This window comes from Numenius arquata, chromosome 9, assembly GCF_964106895.1.
Source record: "Numenius arquata chromosome 9, bNumArq3.hap1.1, whole genome shotgun sequence".
Lineage (NCBI taxonomy): Eukaryota > Metazoa > Chordata > Aves > Charadriiformes > Scolopacidae > Numenius > Numenius arquata.
The window spans coordinates 29038775-29059714 of NC_133584.1; the positions used below are offsets into that span (position 1 = coordinate 29038775).

The following is a 20940-nucleotide window of genomic DNA, read 5'->3' on the forward strand; positions in this document are numbered from 1 at the left end:
TGGTCTCCCATCGCTGCCGAGTGCCGGGCTGGGGAGGGATGGGGCGATCCTGCCTTACAGCGGCTTCTAGACCCGCAGCCTCGCACCAGCCAGCAGCTACCACCGCCCGAGAAGAATTGCCGGAACCTAATTAGCATCACTCAATTACCGCACAAAAAGGCTCGCCCGCAGCACCCGTGGCTCTGCTGCCCGGGTGTCCCCACCGCCCTGCTCCGGCCGCCTCCTTGCCCGCACCCCCAGCGCTGCCACGGGCCCAGATCCCGCCCGGCTCCCCCCGCACCGCCCCGGCTCCCCCCGCCCCGCACCGCCCCCGCCCCGCCCCGCCCGGTGCCGCCGAGGCGGGGCCCGCCCGTCCCGGCTCCCCGGCGGCAGCAACAGGTGGGGACGGCGCCGGGACCGCGGCGGAGCCCGACCGCGTCCGAGCCGCCGCCCCGCACCGCCGCCGGAGCCGAACCGCAGCGCAGCCGGTAAGGGACACCCCCCACCCCCCCACCCCGGGACGCCGTGGCGGTGGGGGGCGGTTCTGCGGACGGAACCCCCGCTCCCCAAGCCCTTCACCCGGGAAGGTCCGGCCCCTGGGCAGGGTGTGAGGGCGGGTCGGGGTGGGCATCATCCCCCTCGGAGCCCTTCCAGGGGCGGGAGCAGGCTCGGGCGAGCAGTGGGAACCAGCACTGCAAAGTGCATCCTTCCCCCCGCCAGAGAGACTGGGCCGGCAGACCCCAGCAGCGTTTGTAGGGCCAGAGGGATTCCCCGGCAGCATGACTTCATCTCCTCTGGAAGAGTCCCACACCCTTGGGCAGGTCCACTGGCAGCATCCCTCAGGTATGAGCATCCCCTGGGGGTACCCTGAGGATGCTCATACCTGGGAGATGCTGGTACTTAAAGGATGCTGTTACCAGGGGGATGCCATTATCAGAAGGATGCTGTTACCAGGGGGATGCTATTATCAGAAGGATGCAGGTACCAGAGGAATAATGACTTGATGCCCAGCTGGTCTCCAGATGAGATCACCATGGACAATTTCATTTCGGGGTGAAAGGCTCCCTGGGCCTGCCAGGGTCCCACCCCCCAACTTTCCCCTCCATGGGGATCTCTTCTTCCCAGCCTGAACAAGGCAGCAGGAGAGGAGTGAGTAGTACCACGGGGCAAAGGAAAGAAGGTCCACCTGCTTCACCTCCTGCCTCCTCCCAAGCAGGGCTGGGGTGGCCCTTGGGGTTCCCAGATCGCCCCCTTTACTGTGATAGTCAGTGGCTCCTCTCTTAAGCTCCAGCTCCTGGAGTCAGGCTATTAAACCATACTCTTTGTTTACTTTAAAAAAACGGAGTCACCTCCAAACCCCTGCTTTGGCAAAACCCTTGGAAACATGATTTGTACCAGCTCATGGACCAGATGGGGAAAGCAAAAGAACTCCATATCTTGTTTTTTAAAAACCCGGTGGTGATTAAGCCAGTCTGATGTTCCGGGGAGTCTGAATCATCTTTTTTTTTTTTTTAACACTTGGGGTTGGTGAGATAGGAATTTACTGCTGCTGTTTTCCAGCAGCAAATCACCGCATCGCTCGTGGAAATCGGCAGCAGGCTGGGGCAGAGGCTCCTGGGCCGTGCCCATCTCAGCACCCCCATCCTGCAGCACCTTTTGACTGCCTGGTCTGTGCCGAGATGGGGTGGGGGGAAGGGGTTTTAATGTCTACAGTTCTGTGTCTAGGTATAATTAATCTTAAACCAAATTAAGATGGCCTGGAAAAGATGGTCACCAGTAGCATTCCATCCTTTTTGCTGGGCTCGTGAGGCCAGCCTCTCACCACTGTGCCAGGGCACATTACATATGAGATGTAAGCAGCGTTCCAGGAAATAATGCCGTGTCATATCCCCTCCACATTGCTTTCCTCCAGCAATGGGAGAGGCTTTGCAGGAGCGCAGAGGAGCCGCCCTGCTGCCCAGGAGCTGCTGCGGCCACCAGGGAATCTCCAGCAGCCACGCTGAGCTGGCCGGGTACAAGATGACCCTCACGAACACGCCGGCAGCCAGTGTCACCCAGGCTTTCTTTTGCCTCCTGCTGTGCGTCCCCTGGGGCAGCTCCTGCCCCCCCAGCTGCCAGTGCACGGAGCGTGCAGGGGCGAAGGCTGTCCTCTGCAGCTCCCGGCACTTGGAGGAGATCCCCAAGGACATCCCCAAAGACGCGGTGTTCCTCAAGCTGGACGCTAACAGCATCACCAGGATCCCCAGCAATGCATTCAGGCACCTCTCCCACCTGGAGGAACTCGATCTCTCCAGGAATGCCATTGAGAAGATTGACAGGGCAGCTTTCAAAGGGGTGGCTGCAGGGCTGCGTACCCTCGACCTTTCCAGCAACCGTATCCGCAGCATCCCCAAGGAGGCCTTGCTGGCGCTCAATGCCAAGCTCCGGCTGGCCAACAACCCCTGGCACTGCGAGTGTGCCTTGCAGGAGGTGTTGTGGGAGGCGCGGCTGGACCCCGACTCCGTCCAGGACATCACCTGCCACACGGCCCCACGCGAGGAGTACGTGGGCAAGCCACTGCTCCAGGTCCTGGATGCTGGTGTCAACTTCTGCAGCGTGCGCCAGAGGACCATGGACGTGGCCATGTTCATCACCATGTTTGGCTGGTTCACCATGGTCATTGTTTATGTGATCTGCTATGTCCGGCACAATCGTGAGGACACCTGCAAGCATGTGGACTACCTGAAGTCACTGCCAAGCACCCAGGGTCATGCAGAGACCACCAGTACTGCCCTGTAGCGCAGGATTCCGGCGCCCTGTTCCCAGCTTTTTTGCAGGGAGCCAGTGGCAACCTGGTGGGCTTCAAAGCTTCTCTGTGGGACTTTCCAGCGCTTGCTCCGGTCCTGCAAATGAGTGCCACTGACTTTGCCCCTCCCCAGTGATGCTAGACTGGGCGTGAGTAAATGACATGGGGGAGGGATGCCGGGGACACCCCACACCACCCTGTCTATGGAGCCCAGGTTCCCAGAGAGGAACCCCCTGACACAGACCCCTTCTCCCCTGCCAGGGCTGGCGCAGGGAAAGAAGCCCCAGCCATGGGCTGTCGGTCCATGTGGTTTGGAGAGAACAAGCCCCTGGGGAGGCAGAGGAGGGTGCGGGCCTTTGTGGGGACAAGAGGTCCCCGGAGTTTGGGGTGCAGAGGGGTGGGTCGATCTGTGCAGTGGGGTAACCTCGTCCGGACTCCAGTGAGAGACATCGGCCCCAGCCCTTGTGCAGCATCTCAGCGGCCTCTGCCTGCCACCAGCAACTCGGGGGTGTTGTCCCAAACCTTTGATTTGTCAATAAAGTCCTGCACATAGGAAAAGCCCTTGGGGTTTGCAGAGCACTGGGAGCTGGGCATCTGGGGAGGGCTGTGGTGCTTGAGGGGGCTGCACTTGTCCTAATTCAATCTCTTCCAAAGCAGACAAGCCTAAATTCAATGTACCAGCTTGACTCCCATTAGATTACACCTTCTCCATCCTCACCCCAGTCTGCTTCAAGCAGGGGCCAGCTGGCCAAATGGCGTCTCTGCATCTCGTCTGGTATGTCTCGCCTTATCTTGCCCTTCTTCGGGGCATCGTTAGAGACGCTGCTCGTGGCTCAGTGCAATGGGAAGCAAATTGAGTTCTGCCTTCTTTCACAAGCAAGAAATGGTCCTTCCCAGCAGAACCAGCTGCAGCTGTGGCTGGGCTGGGGGAGAAGGGAGGGCTGCAGGGGCTGCCCGCAGCGGCTCTCCCAGCCCTGGACCCTGGAGTGGCTCAGGCCGTGCTCCCCCCAGCCCCTTCTTGGGGGGCTGGCACCTCCTGTGGGCTCCCCAGCACCAGGGGAAACCCAGCAGGAAACCTGAGGCCAGGGAAGGCTGAGCGATGCTCTGGGACACTCAGGAGAGGCTGAAGGTCCTGGGCATCCTCACCCCAGCACCCTACTGTGCTCAGGGCCACCTTGCCCTCACAGGCCACCTTTGGCCATGGCCATGGCTGCATCTCACTCCGGGGTGGCTTGGTGAATGGAGGAAAGCCTCTGCCATGGGCAGAGCAACTCAGGTACCCGCAGCTTGCGCGTGGGACAAAGGCTGGGTTCACACAGTTTATTAGAGCTCTGGTTAAGCAAAAGAGTCCCCCAGACAAAGGCGAGGAAAAGAAAAGAAGCCACAGTTTCACCCAGAGAGTTTGGGTCTTTCCCTTGCCCATGGTAGCTGGGTTGGTCCCAATGCACAGCAGGTTTACTCGGGAGTCGCTAACCTCATGCAAAGGGGTGCAAGGACTGGCATCGGTCCCTGAACACATCTATGGGTTTGTACAATATGCACTCGTCACTTGGCAAGGATGACCAAAACTGGCCACGGCCGAGTGGGAGGGTAGGCAGGCACCTGCAGCAGTGGGATGGGGTGGCAAGGCTGCCAAAGATGGACACGGAGTGTGGCATGCAATGTTGAACCAGATGGGTCCTCAGCAGCATTGCAGCCCCAGGCACCGGGCCCGAAGCCCCTTTTTTCCCCAGTTTCTCACGTGCCATTTTCTCCCCACTGCCACGCAACCACCCTGGCAGCACACACTCCACTCAGTCTCTTTCTTCCCTGGCTTTGCACAAGATCTGGATGCAACCAACAGCACCTCTGGGTCCCTCCAGCTGGAGATTGCCAAGCGCCACTGTCCCGGCGAGCCCAGGGAAGCACCTGGGGAGCAGGTAGGACATGGCTCTGGAGCATGGCAGGAGAGCTTGCCCAGGAGAAACAGCACAAAAGCAGGGTCACAGCCCCTTTGCCAGCCCCCGCACAATGCTGCAGGGAGCCCTGGAGCTCCAATCCTCCTCCTCCTCCTCCTCCCTATTCTGCAGAGCACACCACCAGCCGGCTGCAGGGCTGAAGCTGTGGCCATCCCTGGGCGCTGTGGTCCATCTTCACCTCAATGCCCAGCTCACCCCAATCCTGGCGATAAGCTGAGCATGTCTCAGACACCTCAGGTGGTTTTCAGCTTGAGCACTTTGGAAAGCGGCTCCTTGGCACTGGAGTAGAGGAGGTAGGAGCCCTCAGCTGTGTGAAACGCCTCCCAATCTCTACAGCCGACAGTGGGGAGGTGATGAGCTGCTACGAAGCCTTCATAGCCTTGCCACCTGCACGAGGAGGGCAGTTAGCTCTTGGGAGACAAGCTGGGCATCTGAAATGGGGCGGAAAAGCCAAGCCATGGGGCTAGCACCTCCCAGCTCCCCACCATAGTTCAGGGTGGGATGTCCCTCACTGGGGCTTCTCATTCCTGCCTGGAAATCTCTCCAGAAACAGGGAGCAGTCCTGTTTATCCTCCCTGGGCAGATGCACCAGCATCTGAAGAGGTTGCCCCCGGGCTGGGCTCCCAGCAGGGTTGTTCCTGCTGGGAACAACCAGCCAACCACCCAGCCCTGCCCTCCTCCCGCAGCAGTACCTGTAGATAATACTGTTAACGGAGAAGGTGAAGCCATCAAAGGAGTTTGCTACCACGAGAAAAGAGTCATCTCCCACCGAGAAGAACTCCCAGTCCAGGGCGCTGGGGATGAAGCAAGCAGAGGGGCAGGTGAGATGGCCTCTATGTGGCCAGATGAGGAAGGGGCCGCATGTCCACGGGGCTGAGCCCACCCCACCCCAATCTCTGCCACCCTGATGATACACAGAAAACCCTGCTCTTCCCAGGCTGTTCGTGAAATGAAATCCACCATTGTTCCCAAATCCAAGGCCTTCTCCTAGCTCCCACTGGGATTCGGTGCCAAGAACCTGTCACCCATCATCGTCCCCACCAGTCTCGGTCCCTGGCAGCATGCAAGCCTTCATGGGCTCTCCAGGTGACCTCCAGGTTGCTCAGTGGAAGCACGTGGATTGAGCACCACCCTGACTCTTTGCACAGGTACCTGTAGGTGAGGAGGTCCTGGAATTTGACGAACATCTGGGCAGTGATGTTCAGCTCATAGATGGAGGAGTTGATGGCATAAAAGTTAGAGGGTGCTGGCATCCCGCTGTCATAGCTGTGGCTGTTCGCAACAGCCAGGAAGACTCTCTCCCCAATATGAAAGACCTCCCAGTCAGCAGCACCAAAAGTCTGTGGGGAAGGAAGCCACTTGAGCAGCTGGATGTAGACAAACCTTTGCAAGCCAACAAGAAGGCACAGTGGGGAAATTACCCACTCCTAAAACCATCCAAGGAAAAAAATAAACCTCGCTTGGTCAATCGCTACGGGAGAATCAGTGGGAAACTATCACTATCTTTCCAGAGCGCTGAAGAGCATCTGTCTCTGTAATTAATCCCTGGCTTGTCCGAACCCAGAGAGGGGACTGAGGAGTAGAGTTTGATCAGGGGCTGAGCCTTACCAGGATAGACTGGAAGAGCTGGAAAGAGCCACTGAGCCAGATGTAGATGTGCGAGTAGATCTTAGTGGATGTGCCATTGAACGTGTTAGCCACAGCCAGGAAGGAATACGGCCCAATGGTGAAAAATTCCCAGTCATAGGCTCCAGAGGTAGGGATGGTCTGGTTGGTTTCAAACAACCCTGTCCTGGGGTTCCACCTGTATATCACACTGTCTATGTTGTGGTTATTCCCTGCAGGGGACAGACAGACAGACCTACACCATGAGGAAAAGGAACACCTGCCTCATGTAAGAAACAAGACCCAGAAAGAGGTTCAGCTCTGTAAATACTTGCTGGGAGGTTGCAAGGCTGTTTGCTAGTGACCGATCACTCCCCAGGAAGTAGCCAAAGAGACACTAGAGCCTCCATCCCTACCTAGAGCCTCCATCCCCATTGAACAGGCTGGCAGCTTGTTCCCAAGCATGCAGTGATGGCTTTTTGGCAGCCCCCGGCAGCAGGGGGGACGGGAGGGTGCTGTGTCCCCACACCAGCAGCACACATGGAGGCACTGTGCCAGAGTCCCAAGGTGGCCCAGCTCTGCCCAGTGGAGTCCCAGCTTGACTGGGACTGGGTGAGTCCCACCCCAGTCCCTAAGCTACCAACATCACAGGCACCTGTCACTTCGCACACAAGGTTGCACATCTGGGAGGGGGCCACAGCTGGAATGGCACCACACTGCCATTTTTCAGCCCTCCTTTGCTAAGTCCCCCTGCTCAGCTCCTGAGCACTGGAGCTGGCCAGGGACCTCCACATGCCAATCCCCGCTGATGACACAAACTCCAGAGCAAGGGAGGGGATGCCACAGCCCACAGCCTGCTCCATGCTGAGCACTTGGGCTGAGCCCACCAGCACCAAAGTACTCCATCCAGCTCCTGGGCTCCAGTCAAGCATCTCAACATCATGACCATGTGGGAACCAGCTGGCTTTAAACCTAAAAACTTTTCTGCACCTTCAGCTGACCCCTCCAGCCAGAGCCATTCTTCTAATAAAGAGCTGGCTTCCTCAGGATGGCGGGGGAGCACCACCAGCCCCTTTGCACCCCACGCTCACTAAGCACTGCTGTACTCGGCTTGGCCCTGCTGGTGTTGCTGGTGGCTGAGCAGCAGCAGGACCATGTGTTAACGGGTTTACAGGCAATCTTCATTGCAACGGGAGAGACTTTGGCAAGCAGGGCTGCAGGGAGAACAGGGTGTGCGGGCAACGGCCACACAGGTAAGTGGCACCTGCTGAGGGACTGACCCTCCACAACCTGCTAAGAGGAACGTTCCCAGTTTGGCTTGGCTGTGATGATCTTAACCCCTGCATGATGTGCAATTTTCTGCTGTCACCGCCGTGGGAATAGGTCTCGTTTAAACTGGCCATGGTGGGGTCCAACAGGTGACACAGGGAGTTTCTACCTCAGCTCACAGGCTGGCCCTGGCAGCCAGCCACTGGTTGCCCAAGCAACTTGCCACCAGCTTTGAGCCTGGTGCCAGAGGAGCTGATGCTCCCCAGGAGCCATCCCTGACTGCAGAGAAGGAACGCACCAGCCCGGTGTCTGAACCTGGCTGGGTGCATCCTGGAGAGCCAGAGTTGTGGTATTGACCCATTCATCCCCCATGCTGAGAGGTGCACACCCCAACCCAGAACGTTGGCAGGGTACCCAGGGAGGGCAGGATGCCAGCCGACTGCCTTGGCTTCCCTTGGTGTCCTATACGCCCACAAGGCCAATGCTTTGCCTTCTGAAAAGGCAAACCCAGGTGGCTGCTGCCCTCAGCGCTCCACCGTGTTATGTAGCGTTGGGGAAACAAATGAAAAGAAGCGCTCCTGTCCGTGTCCCCCACTGTCAGGAACCCAGAGGGGGACCACGTCAGCCACTTCCCCGAGTGCTTTTCTCCCCTAAAATGAGAGCGTCTGCAAGGGTTCAGGCTTCCTGAGGGACATGGCACTCTGAGCTGTGGGGACTGACTCCACGGCTTCACCCTGCACGCCGGCAGAGGACGCGCAGGGAGCTGCAGTATTGCCAGGGCAACGGGAGGATGCTCTGGTGGGGTGCCGTGGTCCCCAGTGTCACCCCAGGGCTGCCTGCCCCAGCTGAGCTGGGCTGGAAGGGAATATAAGGGCTGGGTACCTTCTCTGTGGTTGACCACTGCGAGGAAAGCCTCTCCCTCAATGACAAATGCCTCCCAGTCCCTAGCGCTGTGCGTGGTGATCCTCTGGTACGTGATGAATTTCTCTTTCCTGCGGCTCCACTTGTATATTACAGAGAACTCCTGACCCCTGTCATTCTGCTCAAAATTAGCCACTGCTAGGAAGATCTGAAAAATAACAAGCCAGGACATCTCGGTTTTCTCCTCTCAAAGGGGTGCAGACAAGTACAGGTGGGGTGAAGATGGGACAGGGGGGGCGAGGGGATGGACACTGATGGGATGTGGCGCCAGGGACCAAGGTGGCCGGTGTGGGGCAAGACAGCCCTGGCTGGCAGGGACCCCCAAGCAGCACAGTGCACCCGAAGCGGGGACAGGGACCCAGTGGCTCTCTGTGTGTGGCAGCAGCAGTGGCGGGGCAGGGACGAGGCCCCGCCAGCCCTGGGGACGGGTAGCACAGCCATGCTGGCAAAACAGGCTGGGGAGGGAGGGGGACCCAAGCCAGCAAACCTTCCCTGCAAGAGAAGGTTGTTCAGGAGAAAAATCACAGATATGATAATAACAATAATAGCAATGATGATAACAATTCCCTGAGACAAACTATTTTCCAGACCAAGGAAAAAACCCAAGAGCGCTGGGGACAAACGTGCAGCCGCAGAGGTGGCCTCGCGCAGGGAGGAAGCGAGTCTGAGCTTGTGGGAGCGCGCGGTGCGGCACCCTGGCTCTGCCACACCGGAGTGGTTCGTGTGGAGCAGCAGAGGTTATGCCCCAGTTTGGACCACGGAGAAGCACAGGGACACAGCCCACAAGCAGAAAACAGAGGGGGAGGTCTCCTCCCTCCTGCCCAGCGCAGGACCCCTGCCAGCACCAGCCTGGGGCTTTGTCCAGCTGAGGCTCAGCCACACGCAAGGATGGAAACCTTTCCTCCTCAGTGGTGGCCTATGCTGGGGCCACACATCCATCCAGGGAAGGTGCGCCCCCAGCACCAGGCAGGTCTCTCTGCAAGCCCCAGTCCAGGGACTCCCTTCAGGGCATCTCCAGAAACACAGCTTTAGAGGGAAGAGAAAGTCCTAGATCCAACCCAGGAACTCAGGACCCTTGATCTCCGTTGGCAGGAGCCACCAGGAGACCCCAGCCCTACCCTCTGGAGCTCTTCCCCCAATCCCAGCAGACCATCAGCAGGTCCTGGTGCAGTAAGGAGGTACTGACACCTACAGAGGTGCAGCACACCTGCAACGCGTGCGAGGAACCTGGGCTGACTGGAGAGGTCTGTACCGCTGCTGTTGCAACACCTATCTGGTCATCATCTGAAGGCAGAAACACACCAAGCACGGGCAGCTGCATGCAGGGTGCCTTCCTCTGTCCCCAGCTGTTCTGGAGCACCCAGCTAGCCCCAGCTAGAAAACCTGTTCCAGCTGTGCAGGAGAGGGGTTATCCTGCCTAGAAAGTCTGAGAAAGTTTTTCTGGGTGAAGACCTGAAGGCAAATCTGGAGGATGTGAGCCTTAGTGAGCACCAACATGCGTGCTTCGCTGTGCAGGGACCATGGGGAGTTGGGACTCCTCAGCCTGGTAGTCTTCTCTGCTCCAGCAGCCACCACTGCAAGGGAGTGTTGAGGGTCCAGACTAACACTGGGGAGCCTCAGGGTGGTTCCCATCAGCAGATAAATCCAGCCCACCAGTGTTCCCATCTCCTGCCCACGAGGGTGCAGCTGGAGCTTTGCAGAGCAGGCGCAGCACTGGGGATGCCAGGCCTGTTCCCAGCCCAAAGCCAGCTTTGCAACACAACTGCATTTTCTGGGCTTGACCAGGTTTTCTGCAGGACCCCACCGCCACGGAGGTAACAAGGGATGTGGCCCATTTGTATCCAAACAGCAGGGCTACCAAGCCTGGAGGCAGTACTTCTGCCCATCCCTCTGTGCCCTGGAGCATGTGGCTCGCGATGGGGGAGCCTGCAGCCACCCTGCGCAGCGTCTGGTGACAAAGGGCTCACATGAGCCAGAAGGGCTCATACTGGAGAGGGAATGATCCCAACTGCCCTGGGAGCTCTGCACAGAGTTGGCTCTCAGCAGATGTTTGCTGGCTGGACTGGGGCTCCTTGCAAAGTGACAAGTAGCTCCCCAAGGAGAGGAACCAGGCAGATACCCTGCAGAAGTCCCATGGCAGATTGCCCAGGGGAGGAGGAGAGTGCTCTGAAGTCCTGGAATGATGGAAAAGCAAGAGGGCTTAAAAATGCAGAAGGTTGGACTCAGTGGGTCTCTGGGAGGGAGCTACGGGCTCTGACGGCCCTGTAAGGCCACAGGTAGTTCTCTGAGATAAGAGCAGACCTTAAGCATGGCAGGACACCCGCCACAGTCAGAGCTTTGGGGGGGGCTCTGCTCTCTGTGCTCCCATGTCAGGACCTGCATGTCCCCAAGAGCAAAGCCACAGCCGCTGCCTGGGGTGGCTCCTGCCTTGCTTCATGGTGCCTGCTGGGAACCGCAGCAAAATCTGTTTCCCAGGGGGATCAGCCTTTGGCCAGGGTGGAGGCTGCTCTATGAGCACAACAAAACCCAGCTGGACCACAGCTCTGCACGATGCGTGTCCACACACGAAGGACATTTTGACACTGGCACTCACTCCGAGGCAGGAACTTGCAAAGCCTGCTAGAAATGAACCCAGACACATGGTGGGATCCAGCTCCAACAGCTGGCTTTGGAGGCTGACCTTGCAGACACGCTGGACATCCCCAGGGAAGAGATCTGAGCACTTCAGACACCTACGCCGTGAGCTGAAAATGGCCTGGGTGGAGGTAGTTGTGTCTCAGCAAAAATAGCAAAACACAGAGGGCAGCTCACAGATCAGCCAGCAGTCCCTAGGACAGACCCTTACTGGCTGAATACGTGTATCAGCGTGACCCCATCAAAGACAGAAGAGAGAAAGATTCACCCCCTAAGCCATGCCCAAGACTCAGGGCTAGTTGAAGAGAAGCCAATTGCAGTTCAATATACTGAAATATTAAGGCTCTGAAATGATCTTCCAGGCAGACTTACCTTCTTTCCTATGGTGAAATACTTCCATGACTGAGCTTGGTAGGTGGGGATGTTCTGGTAGGGCACAAACTTCCCATCGGTCCACTTATAGATGGCCGATCCCGGGGGGGTGTACCGGTTGGCAGTGGCTGCAAACAGTCCCACCTGTGGGATGGTGAAGACCTCAACTCCCATCGTCTCGGAGTTGGTCACCAGGTTCTGGTACTCCTCCACATAGTCCAGCCTTTGTTTGACTAGGAGAACCACAAAAAAAAAAGGGGTGAGGTTAAACCCAGATGACTCTGGCCTGGAGAGGTGCCCCCTGTTGCACAGCAGAGCTGGCTCAGCAGCACTTGCTGCTCTGTGGGGGAAAAATGAAAGTTGTGGTGCTGCTGGTGGTGAGGGGCCAAAACCCGAGGGGGTGGTAAAAGGCTTGACTTGATCTCATTGGGCAGCACATCTAGCCCCCTCCACCCCTGGCTGTTCTCCATCAGAGGGCAGGGCTGCAAACTGCTCTGCTGGGCAGGATCCTCTGGGAGGGGGGAAGAACAATACACCACGGATTTTCATTGCTTCTTACAAAGTCCTGAAGAGAACGAGGAGGAGACGAAGAGACCTACAGCGAAACGGCCTGGGCTGCTGAGACCAGCTGGGTTAACGTGTACCCACCTGCAGCAGCCCTGCCACCAGATGTTTTCTCTGGCTGGAGTCAGCATGAGCTCTGGAAGAAGTTAGAGAAGACTTAGACAGAATTAAATGCCAGAAATTAGAACAGAAAGGCTAAGACTGGTCCCAATGGCAGATGGTGGGGCACTGGAAGGGAAAAATGGCAGGAGTAGGGCTACAAGAAGGGCCAATGTTGGTGGCACCAAGGGGCACAGGTTAGCAAGATCCCAGCATGAGGTCTCCTTGGGAAAACCAGGACACAGTGCCAATCCTGATGACTTCCAGAGGTAGGGAAGTGGGGGGAGTCCAGCCACTGCCAGGTCCTGTGGGGAGCAAACAGCTCATCCAAACCCACCACATGGGCATCAGCGTAAGAAAAACCCCAGGACAAGGGGGAAGGACGGCTTGGTTGTGGGCATGCCTCATCCTCCATGTGATCCTGGGCAGGCTGCCTGGAGCGAGGGGGAGAGCGCCAGTGGGCAAAATCCATTTTGTTATTGAACAATGTCCATCCCTCCAGGCTGTGGTTGCTTTGCCACCTTGTTGCTCCAGTGTTGCCCCACTATTTTCTGCATGAAGGCCACTAGAGCTGGGATGACATGGGGACCTGCCTCCGCCACCCTCCCTTTGCTCCTTCAACTGTCTCTGGCAGCTGATGAGTCTTTCTGCTCCTTCTTGCCCACCCTGCAAGAAGTAGGCACCAGGAGCAACTGCGCTGTGGGGACCCCACAGCAGGGAGCACCCCGGCACTCCCAGTATGGCTCTCTGTGGGGCCAGCTGTCCCTCTTGGACAGACCCAGGGCTCATTCCTGGTTGGAGAAGCCCTAGGAGGGACAGACAACATGGATAACACAGACAACAAATGCAGGCACTGTGTGAGTGATTGGGGAGCTGTTTCACAGAGGCACTTGAATCCAGAGCTGCACTGGAAGTGTCAACATGGGCACCAAGAGCAAAGTGAAGCCCAGCCAGGGAGCCGGGGGGAAGCAGGGTGATACCCCTGCCCCATCAGTCTGCTGTTGTCTGACTTGGTTCCTGCCCCAAGCTGCTGTCAAGGGCAAACCTCTGCTCCTCCTCTGCTCCAAGAGCCTCCCTCCATCCCCGAGAGAGCATCTCACACCAGTACCTTCCAGCATGGAAATCCAGGTGCTGCCGTTGCAGAGGTACAGTCCTCGCTGGGAGGCATTGAACCAGAACTGCGCCTTCTCCTGCTTGGTGCAGGGTGGACGGGACCCCAGGGTCACCTTCGTGTCGGTCTCTGGGCACAGAGAGGAGCAAGGCAGGTGCCTCTTAGGGCACACGACAGAGGAGCAGCGAGGCTCATTCCTATGCCCATGAACGGTTGGACATCCCGGTCCCATCCCCATGATGGCCACCAGGGAACGGGGGAAACAGCATCCCAGCCCTGAGCCGGAAAGTCATTGGCGGAGAAAACCCTGGGGGCTGGCACCCGTGGGGCTATGGGCATGAGCCCAGTGCTGCCAAGGGACCCGGGCAGGGGCACCCCGGCTCTCCAGGGAGGTTTCAGACAGTGATCCCACCCCCTGCACACATTGAGAAACAGAAGGTGGTGGGGACACCCTCTTCCCCTGCGCTCCTGCTCCGTGCCCGGCCCCACGCAAAGACCCTTCCTTGGCAAAAGCCGGAGTTGGCCAAGTGAGACTGCACCGTGGGGAGTTACTGACCGTAGGGGTATTTTAGCACCTCGTTGCTTGCTGGCTTCATGGGGACATCCTGGAGGACAGTGGGGACAGAGAGCATTGCTTCTTTAAAGTTCATGGCAGTGCATATCTGAGGGGTGGCATCGGCTCCGGGCAGCAGGACAAGCTGTCTCAGCAAGCCCTGGGAAAGCAGGAGCAACATCATGGAGAGCAAGTCCAGCAAGAACAAGAAACAGAAACTGCAGCTGATTTATGCCCCAGATTTCCCTCCCGACTCTTGCTCGTTGCCCCCCTCCCGGGCCATGGAAGCCTCCATGGGATTCATGCACATTTATCAAATCCTTGTTAGATGCCCAGCCTGCCAAAATCTTCATCCTGGGCAATTTAACAGCCGGTGTAAGGGGAGCATTGGCAAGGGGCTTGTTAGTCCCAGATAGCTTTCACCGCCTCCGCTTTTCACTACTGGTCAGGATCAGGCACTGCCCTAACTTTTATATCAATGACACTGTGCCATCAACTGTCCTTCTGGCACCGCACCACTGCCAACATCCTCTTAAAAACACACTTGTCCACAAAGTGCCAGTCGCCAGCACTGCCTCTTGCACGCCCACAGCCAGCTGGGGACCGAGCCCAGCAGCTGGACCCCTGGCCACCTCTGCTGCCCGCGCCGTGGCCCAAGCCCTGCCGGTGTAGGGGCTGAGAGGGGGCTACAGCTCGCCCCATGGCCAGTTAGGGCAACCCCACACTGTGGGGCACCTACCGTGAACACGCCTTTCCTTCTCCTCCTGTTGCCCAGGTAGAAGCTGGCTCTCTTCACTGACAGAGAGGCTGGAAACGGTGTCTCCACCACCCTGTGGACGAGCAGAGAAGAGGCAGGGGACGATTTCATGGCATCTGCTGGTGGCTGGAGGAGACGCTGGTGAAGGAACATCGCCCTTCCAGCCCTCCCGAGCCCCTCACTGCTGCCCCCAACTTACATGTCCTTGGGGACACTGCAGTCCACCGTCAGGGAGAAGGACTGGCCAGAGACGGCCAGGACAAGTGTGTGCCACTGGTTGTTGGAGAGGGAGACGTTGTGGAAGGTGACACGGGTCTGCCAGCCACCGGCGCGCTCCTGGCTCCAGAAGAGGAAGTGGAGCTTTTCGGGGGCGTAGCGCAGCCCCACCAACACGCTGGGGCTCTCCTCTGCCATCAGCGTGAAGATGTACTCGTTTCTCTGCGGGAGGGCATGGACTCAAATCTGCCTGCCACAAGCTGCGGGGCCGGGCTGTGCCCGCTCCCTGCCTGGCCAGCGGCGCTTACCTTGGCGGGGACGCTGAGGACCCTCAGCGTGACGATGATGGAGAACTCCTCGGGGAAGCAGTCACAGTGGATGAAGAGCCGGGAGGCGGGGAAGCCCAGGGCACGGGGCCGTGAGGCGGCAAGCTGGAAACCACGTACCCCCTGCACTTGAAAGACCCTCATGCCACGGGCCAGCCCGCTGGCAGGGACCACCTCCGAGAGGATGTCCAGCGGGCGCAGGTCTGTGCCGAGAGACAGCAGAGCACATCACAGCGGCGGCAGCTATCCCTTCCTGTCCCACCATGGGATGGGGTCCTGCCACCCGGCTTGCTCAAGGCAGCCAGCCCACCTCCAGTGCTGGCCGGGGGGAGCCACGTCAGCTGGGGTAGGGGGCCTGGCATACTCCAGTACCCTGCCATCCCCTGCCCAGGGTCCACGTCAAGCAGACGCAGGGAAGGTTTGCCCTCCAGGCACCAAGGCTGAGCTCTCCATTCCCACAGCAGGGATGCCAAGCACCAAGTGAACCATCCCATGGATCCAGCTGACCCCAGACCACCAGCTTCCTCGGGATCCACCAGCAACCAGAGCCAGGAGAGCAGGCAGGGAACCGGCGCCACAGGCTTGCTCACAGGGTGGCCACCCGTCCCCAGGGTGGTGGGGCACGGCACTCCCCGCTCCAGTCCTGGTCCGGGCCCTCCCAACCCAGCCCTAATTGCACACACGCACGTATTCCCCTGGCAGGCACCAAAACCACTCATTAAATAATTATCCTCTCCTCAGAGGAGCAAACGACATGCCCAGCCCCAGGGCATTGCCCAGGTGAAGAACAGCACTAGGCACTGGCACTGCCAGGCAGTCCCCACCTCACAGTGCCAGGGTTGCCATCGGTCCAATGGCTCAGCGGGCCATGGGAAGGGCTGTGCCCATGTTGGGCGCTTCTCCAACCTCCCCTGCCTTGGCACCCCACTGCTTTTATCTTGGAACGCTTCCCTGGCAGGATTGCGATGTCTGTAGCAAAGGGCAGCGGGGCCCGGTGGTGCTGCCCCGAGGATGAAGCAGCACTTGGCTGGACTACAGAAATCCCTGCGACTCTGTCCCACCGCCCGTGAGACTGCGCTTTTAGCTCCTATTTGTACCAATAAATCTCAGCTGCCGGGGCACAGCGGGAGAGCCAGGCGGGGGTGTGGGGGGGGTATGTGTGTGGGGGTGTGTGTGTGTGAGCAAGGCTGGACCAGCGGCTGTCTGAATCCAAACCAGCTGGAGAGGGGCAGCGTTTCCTGCCGCTAGCGTCCCCAGCCAGCCCAAACCCAGACGGGCAGAGCAAGGGGGAATCTGCTCATGGGGCTCCATCCAGCCGGGAGCAGGAATAGCAGTGAGGTCCCCCCGACCCTGCCAGCTCTGCAATCCCCCCGCTCCCTCCCCCACCCCCGCTGGTTTAAGCTGCTCCTCAAGCAAAGCCTTGGTGGGGGAAGTTTAACTCAAACGAATTATTTCAGAAATGCACAACTTGGGGAACGACCAGTTCCCACTTTTCTCAGCAAAAAGCAGAAGCAGAATTCAGGCGTGGATTTGCAGAGGGGTTCCAGAGCCCTCGAGTGCCCTGGGGGTGGCTGGGATGAGCCAGGGGCGGCTCAGCCAGGGCCAGAGGCTGTGGGTCGGGAAGGGACCAAGTCCTAAAACCAAACCCCAAGTCCCTAAACCCAAAGATGCGCATCCCGATCTGCCTCCCGCTAAGGATTAGGGTGGAGCTGGCGGTTAACGGTGGGGAGAGCAGCCGAGGTGTTTCAGGCAGCACGTAGGGGTGGTTAAACGTGCCGATGCTGGGGCCTCGACACCCCCAGGAACCCTCCAGCCGAGGCTGCGTGGGGACAGCAGGGATGTCCCTGGAGAGACCGGAGCACCCAGAGGAGGAGGCAATAGGCAAAACCTCTCCGATCTCTCCCAGCTTTCCTTCTCAGCGTCGGCTGGGCTGTAATAAAATGTAAATACAGGCGCCATCAAACCGAGACAAGCCCCAAGCACATGGAGCCTGGGCCCAAGCAGCCCCAAAACTAGGCTGAAATTCCACTGCCCGCACAGGGACCGTGCGGCACAGGGACAGGAAGGCAGAGCCAGGGGACAGGGACCCTCTTTGGCTCAGGCTGCTCTTGGCGCTTCCCCGTGGGAATTGCCGTGGGAGCTGCCAGCTCCTCAGCCGGGGGCGGCGGGATGGAAACTTTGCGGGAGGTTTTACTGTGGGGAGGGCGTAGGTTGTGCCTGGCAGAGCGCAGAGAGCCCCGGAGAGTCTGGGGCGGGAGGGAATTTCCAGGGGGACTTCATGGCTCTCCTCTACTTCTCCTTCCAGCCCTTCCCCTCCCTGTGTGTCGGCCCCCAGGGCCAGCAGACCTTGGGACAACACTTGTGCCGCAGGGACGGGCACACACCGAGAAGGGCCGGTGACTCCCCGGTCCTGTGCCATGCCGGGGGGCTGTGGCACAAGGATGACCCCACTACCTGCCGCGCATGGGTGCAGGCAGGGTGCTGGCACCTGAGGCATCGCACCGTGCTGTCACCCTGAGACTCGGTCTGCTGGCACCTGGGCACTGAAACCCCAGGGCTGGGCTCCCAGGGAGAGGCTGCCCCACATGGGGCACCCTGCAGTGGCCACGTGCCCCCCAAAACATAGCATGCTTTCTAGGGTCTGTCCCTAGAACATCCCGTCCACGGGAGGACACAGGTCCCGGCGTGTTTCCCGGCACGGCCATTGTCTGTCTTGACACCCCCCTCCTGGCGCAGCCCCCCCCACCGGCCCTCGCTCCTACCTGTGCAGTGCTGCCAGGTCCTGCCCCCCCGGATGAAGCCCCCACCAGTGGCCCAGTGGAGGAGGACAACCCAGAGCAGCAGCGGAGCCGACATCGGGGGGCTGACCTCAGGGGGTCCATCCACCGGGACCCCGGTGCCGTCCACTCTTCCGCACCCAGGCAGGCGCCGCTCGGCTCAGCCCCCCCAGGGGCTCTGGCATAGTCTGCTGGTGGGGCCACCTCCTCGGGGACGTTCCACACCAGGCTGCTTCTGGGGTGCTAAGCTCTGCCGTCCCCTGGCGTGGGCATCACCGGCAGGGGCACGGCAGGGGTGGCAGGCGGGGGGCCAGCGGGAGCTCCCCAGTGCCGGCTGCAGCCTGCACACAGACATTTAAATGAGAAGGTGGTGGTGGGAGAGGAGGAGCCCCGGCTCCTTGGAGAGCTTTTATCTTTTGCCCAACCCTCTGGAAGGCGGCTTTGGGGAGGGGTTTTTCAATATGTTTTTTTTCCCTCCTTTTTTTCTTTGCTTCCTTTCATTTTTGGGGATTCATTTTTCCAGGGTCACGTGAGAGTAGGCGAGAGATGTGCCCCTGCCCCGAGAGACTAGGGTGGGAACCTTCCTGCCCCTAAAAGCCTTGTGCTTTAGGCAGCACAATCCCAGCCTGTACCGGAGGGACCCTCTGTCCCTGCTGGTCCACTCCACCCTGCCCAAAACCACTCAGACCCCACAAGGGGTGTATTTTTCCCCCAAAAATGCCTGGTGCAGGTGATGCACAGCTAGTGCCGTGGGTAACCCTGCAGCCCAAAGGCCGGCCACCAGACCCGGCCATGCCACAAGGAGGGCGGCAGCGTGCTGAGCGTGGGTTCGGAAACCCTGGAGGTTACGCTGTTCAAACGTGAGAGACAGCAGTGGAAAAACGCCCTGCACGCAGCGAGTTCCGCTGGGTTTCTCCAGCTGCAAAACGAGTTACTTCCATTCCCCAAACAATTGAAATGGGCTCCCACCCCCCCTACCCCGTCCCCAAAGCCTTCCCACAAGGCGAGCGCCAGAATAGAAAGCGGATGGCCAGGACGAAACGCCAAAAAAATTGTGTCTCCAACTGGGGGTTTCGTCAGCAAGGAGCAGCCGGAGCCGGACCCACAGACGTGCCTCGCCACCGGTCTCTCTGCACCCCGTGCGGGCCCGAAACTCACTGTGCCGGGACCGGGGTGCGGATGCATGGCGGAGCGGAGCACCCTGCACTGCGGTCCCAAGTTCTGGGAGGAGCTGCCACCGGAGCCCGGAGTGGGCCCAACAGCCATTGGTGCCTCCGTCTCACGGTCAAACGGCCCCTGAAGCCTGGAGAGCGGCTGCCCCTGTGTCCGGGGATGCTCTGCACCCAGCAGGGCTGTGCAGAGCTCCCTCTCCTCGCAACGCCTCTTGTTGGGCAGCCCCCAAATTAGGGGCTCTAGCAGGGCCACGATTAAGCGGAGCAGAGGCGAGACACTGCTGGCTCCCCGTGCCTCGTCACCCTCGCGCTGGGGACAGTGCCCATCGGCACGGCTGTCACCCAAACCCAGGGGTCCCCAATGGCCCCACAAGGGATGTGGGAGGCACAAACCATCCCACCCCCCCTGCCAGGCTCAGTCTCTCATGCTGCTTCCCGTGGCCTCAGAGACACCCACCAGCGCCGGGGCTGGGAGCAGCCATCTCGCCAGAACCCCCCGCCACGTCTGCAGCATCCGGGGCCCCTCCGGCAGAGAGGCGGGCGCGCTGGGGGAACGCTGGCACAGAGTGGAGCACGGCTGCTGGCAGGGCCCTGCCTCCCGGCAGGTCGGTGCGGGGTAAGGCGGCCCAAATGAGAATCAGAGCTGCCACGTTTCCCAGGGCCGCACACATGTGTCAAGTTAAGCGTGTCTTCGGGAGCTGGCAGCGCCGCCCCGAGCTGGGGGACTCGCACAAGCGGCCGGATTTTGGGAAGTCTCCCGCCAACGCCAGCCCCGGCTCTGCGAGGGTCCGGGCAGCCCATGCCACTCCTCCCAGGGAGGGAGGAAACGTCCTCCCAGGGATGCCAGGGTGACTGTTTTTTCCAAAGGGGATGCAGCCACCTTTGAGAGCCAAAAAGCTGGTCGGTGGGGTATCTCCAGACCCAAGGACTCAGCCACGGGTGTCCCCTCCAGAAGCAAGGGGATCCGGGGACTTCCAGGCAGGAGGTAGAGGAACCGAAGCCCCCATTGATGACCACAGAGGACATGCCAGGCAGTACTCTGCTCAGCACCGTGGGCTCAGGCTGCTTTTCAGCCATGTTCTGTTAATGAACTGTCTCCTGGTGAGAACAAGGACATTGATGGTCCTCAAGGATTTTCTCCATCCTTGTGCTGGGGAACCTGGCATGGCAGAAGATGGTGGAGTGGCTTGGGCAGTGCCTGGCACTTTTCTCCCTCCCCAGGAGGGCCTGCCAGGGAACCGAGCTGTGATGTGAAATAAGGACAGGGGCCCATAGCTGCCCGCTGTCGTGTCGGGTCCAGGACCTGCTCTGTGTCCCAACAACAGTAGGAAGTGGTCTGCAAAATTGTTCCTAAGCGCACAGGCACACATTCCTATGCGCGCAAGCAAGCGCGAGAGGATGAAATAAGAGACAAACAGCGAGACGTTTGCCTAATTCGCATGGGTCATAAATAAAACCATGTGGCAGCTCCGAACAGAATGATCCTTGGATTTCCACCAAAAAGATTTGGCCATCCCTGGGTTAGAAAAGGTTGAGAAACCCATCTGTAGACAATACATTTCAAGCAGAGCTTCCACGCAGAGGACAGTGTGAAGAGGGCACCTAATCAACGCCAGGGACAGGCTGGACCCTGCAAATAGGGTAATGTTCTTGCTCTTCCAAGACTGTAACTCATTCCTTATTATTTGCAGACACAAAGTCATGTTTCAGGGCTTGTTATGCCCTATTCATTTCAGCCTTTATGCCTGACATCTGCAAGAGCTTTCTCCCTTGAAACGCAGCGTGCATACAGGCACCGGCTGTGGCAAAGCTTTGGGGGACCCTATACATAACCTATACATA

The 20940-nt window shown here is 59.2% G+C and overlaps 2 protein-coding genes across 2 annotated transcripts; one reads left to right on the forward strand and one right to left on the reverse strand.

Moving 5' to 3' along the window:
- The first annotated feature begins 1853 nt into the window (after nucleotides 1-1853).
- Nucleotides 1854-2757, forward strand: LRRC3 (leucine rich repeat containing 3). The gene is given in 2 exon segments (XM_074153800.1): nucleotides 1854-1873; nucleotides 1875-2757. Coding segments are annotated over 2 exon segments (903 nt in total).
- A 2198-nt stretch (nucleotides 2758-4955) lies between these two features.
- On the reverse strand, nucleotides 4956-18005 carry TSPEAR (thrombospondin type laminin G domain and EAR repeats). Its single transcript, XM_074153744.1, has 12 exons — nucleotides 17912-18005; nucleotides 15132-15352; nucleotides 14807-15045; nucleotides 14590-14680; nucleotides 13854-14010; nucleotides 13295-13426; nucleotides 11524-11756; nucleotides 8479-8665; nucleotides 6331-6560; nucleotides 5875-6062; nucleotides 5415-5516; nucleotides 4956-5109 (listed from the first exon to the last, which is right to left on the reverse strand). Exons 1-12 carry the CDS (start codon nucleotides 18003-18005, stop codon nucleotides 4956-4958), a joined length of 2028 nt encoding a protein of 675 aa, XP_074009845.1.
- Between the last annotated feature and the right edge of the window lie 2935 nt (nucleotides 18006-20940).

Coding starts and splice junctions, on each gene's coding strand:
- TSPEAR (XM_074153744.1), bottom strand. CDS start 18,005: ATGTCGGCTCCGCTGCTGCTCTGGGTTGTCCTCCTCCACTGGGCCACT. Junction 15,353..17,911: donor GACCTGGCAGCACTGCACAG/GTAGGAGCGAGG, acceptor CTCTCGGCACAG/ACCTGCGCCCGCTGGACATC. Junction 6,561..8,478: donor AGTGGTCAACCACAGAGAAG/GTACCCAGCCCT, acceptor TGTCCCCTGCAG/GGAATAACCACAACATAGAC.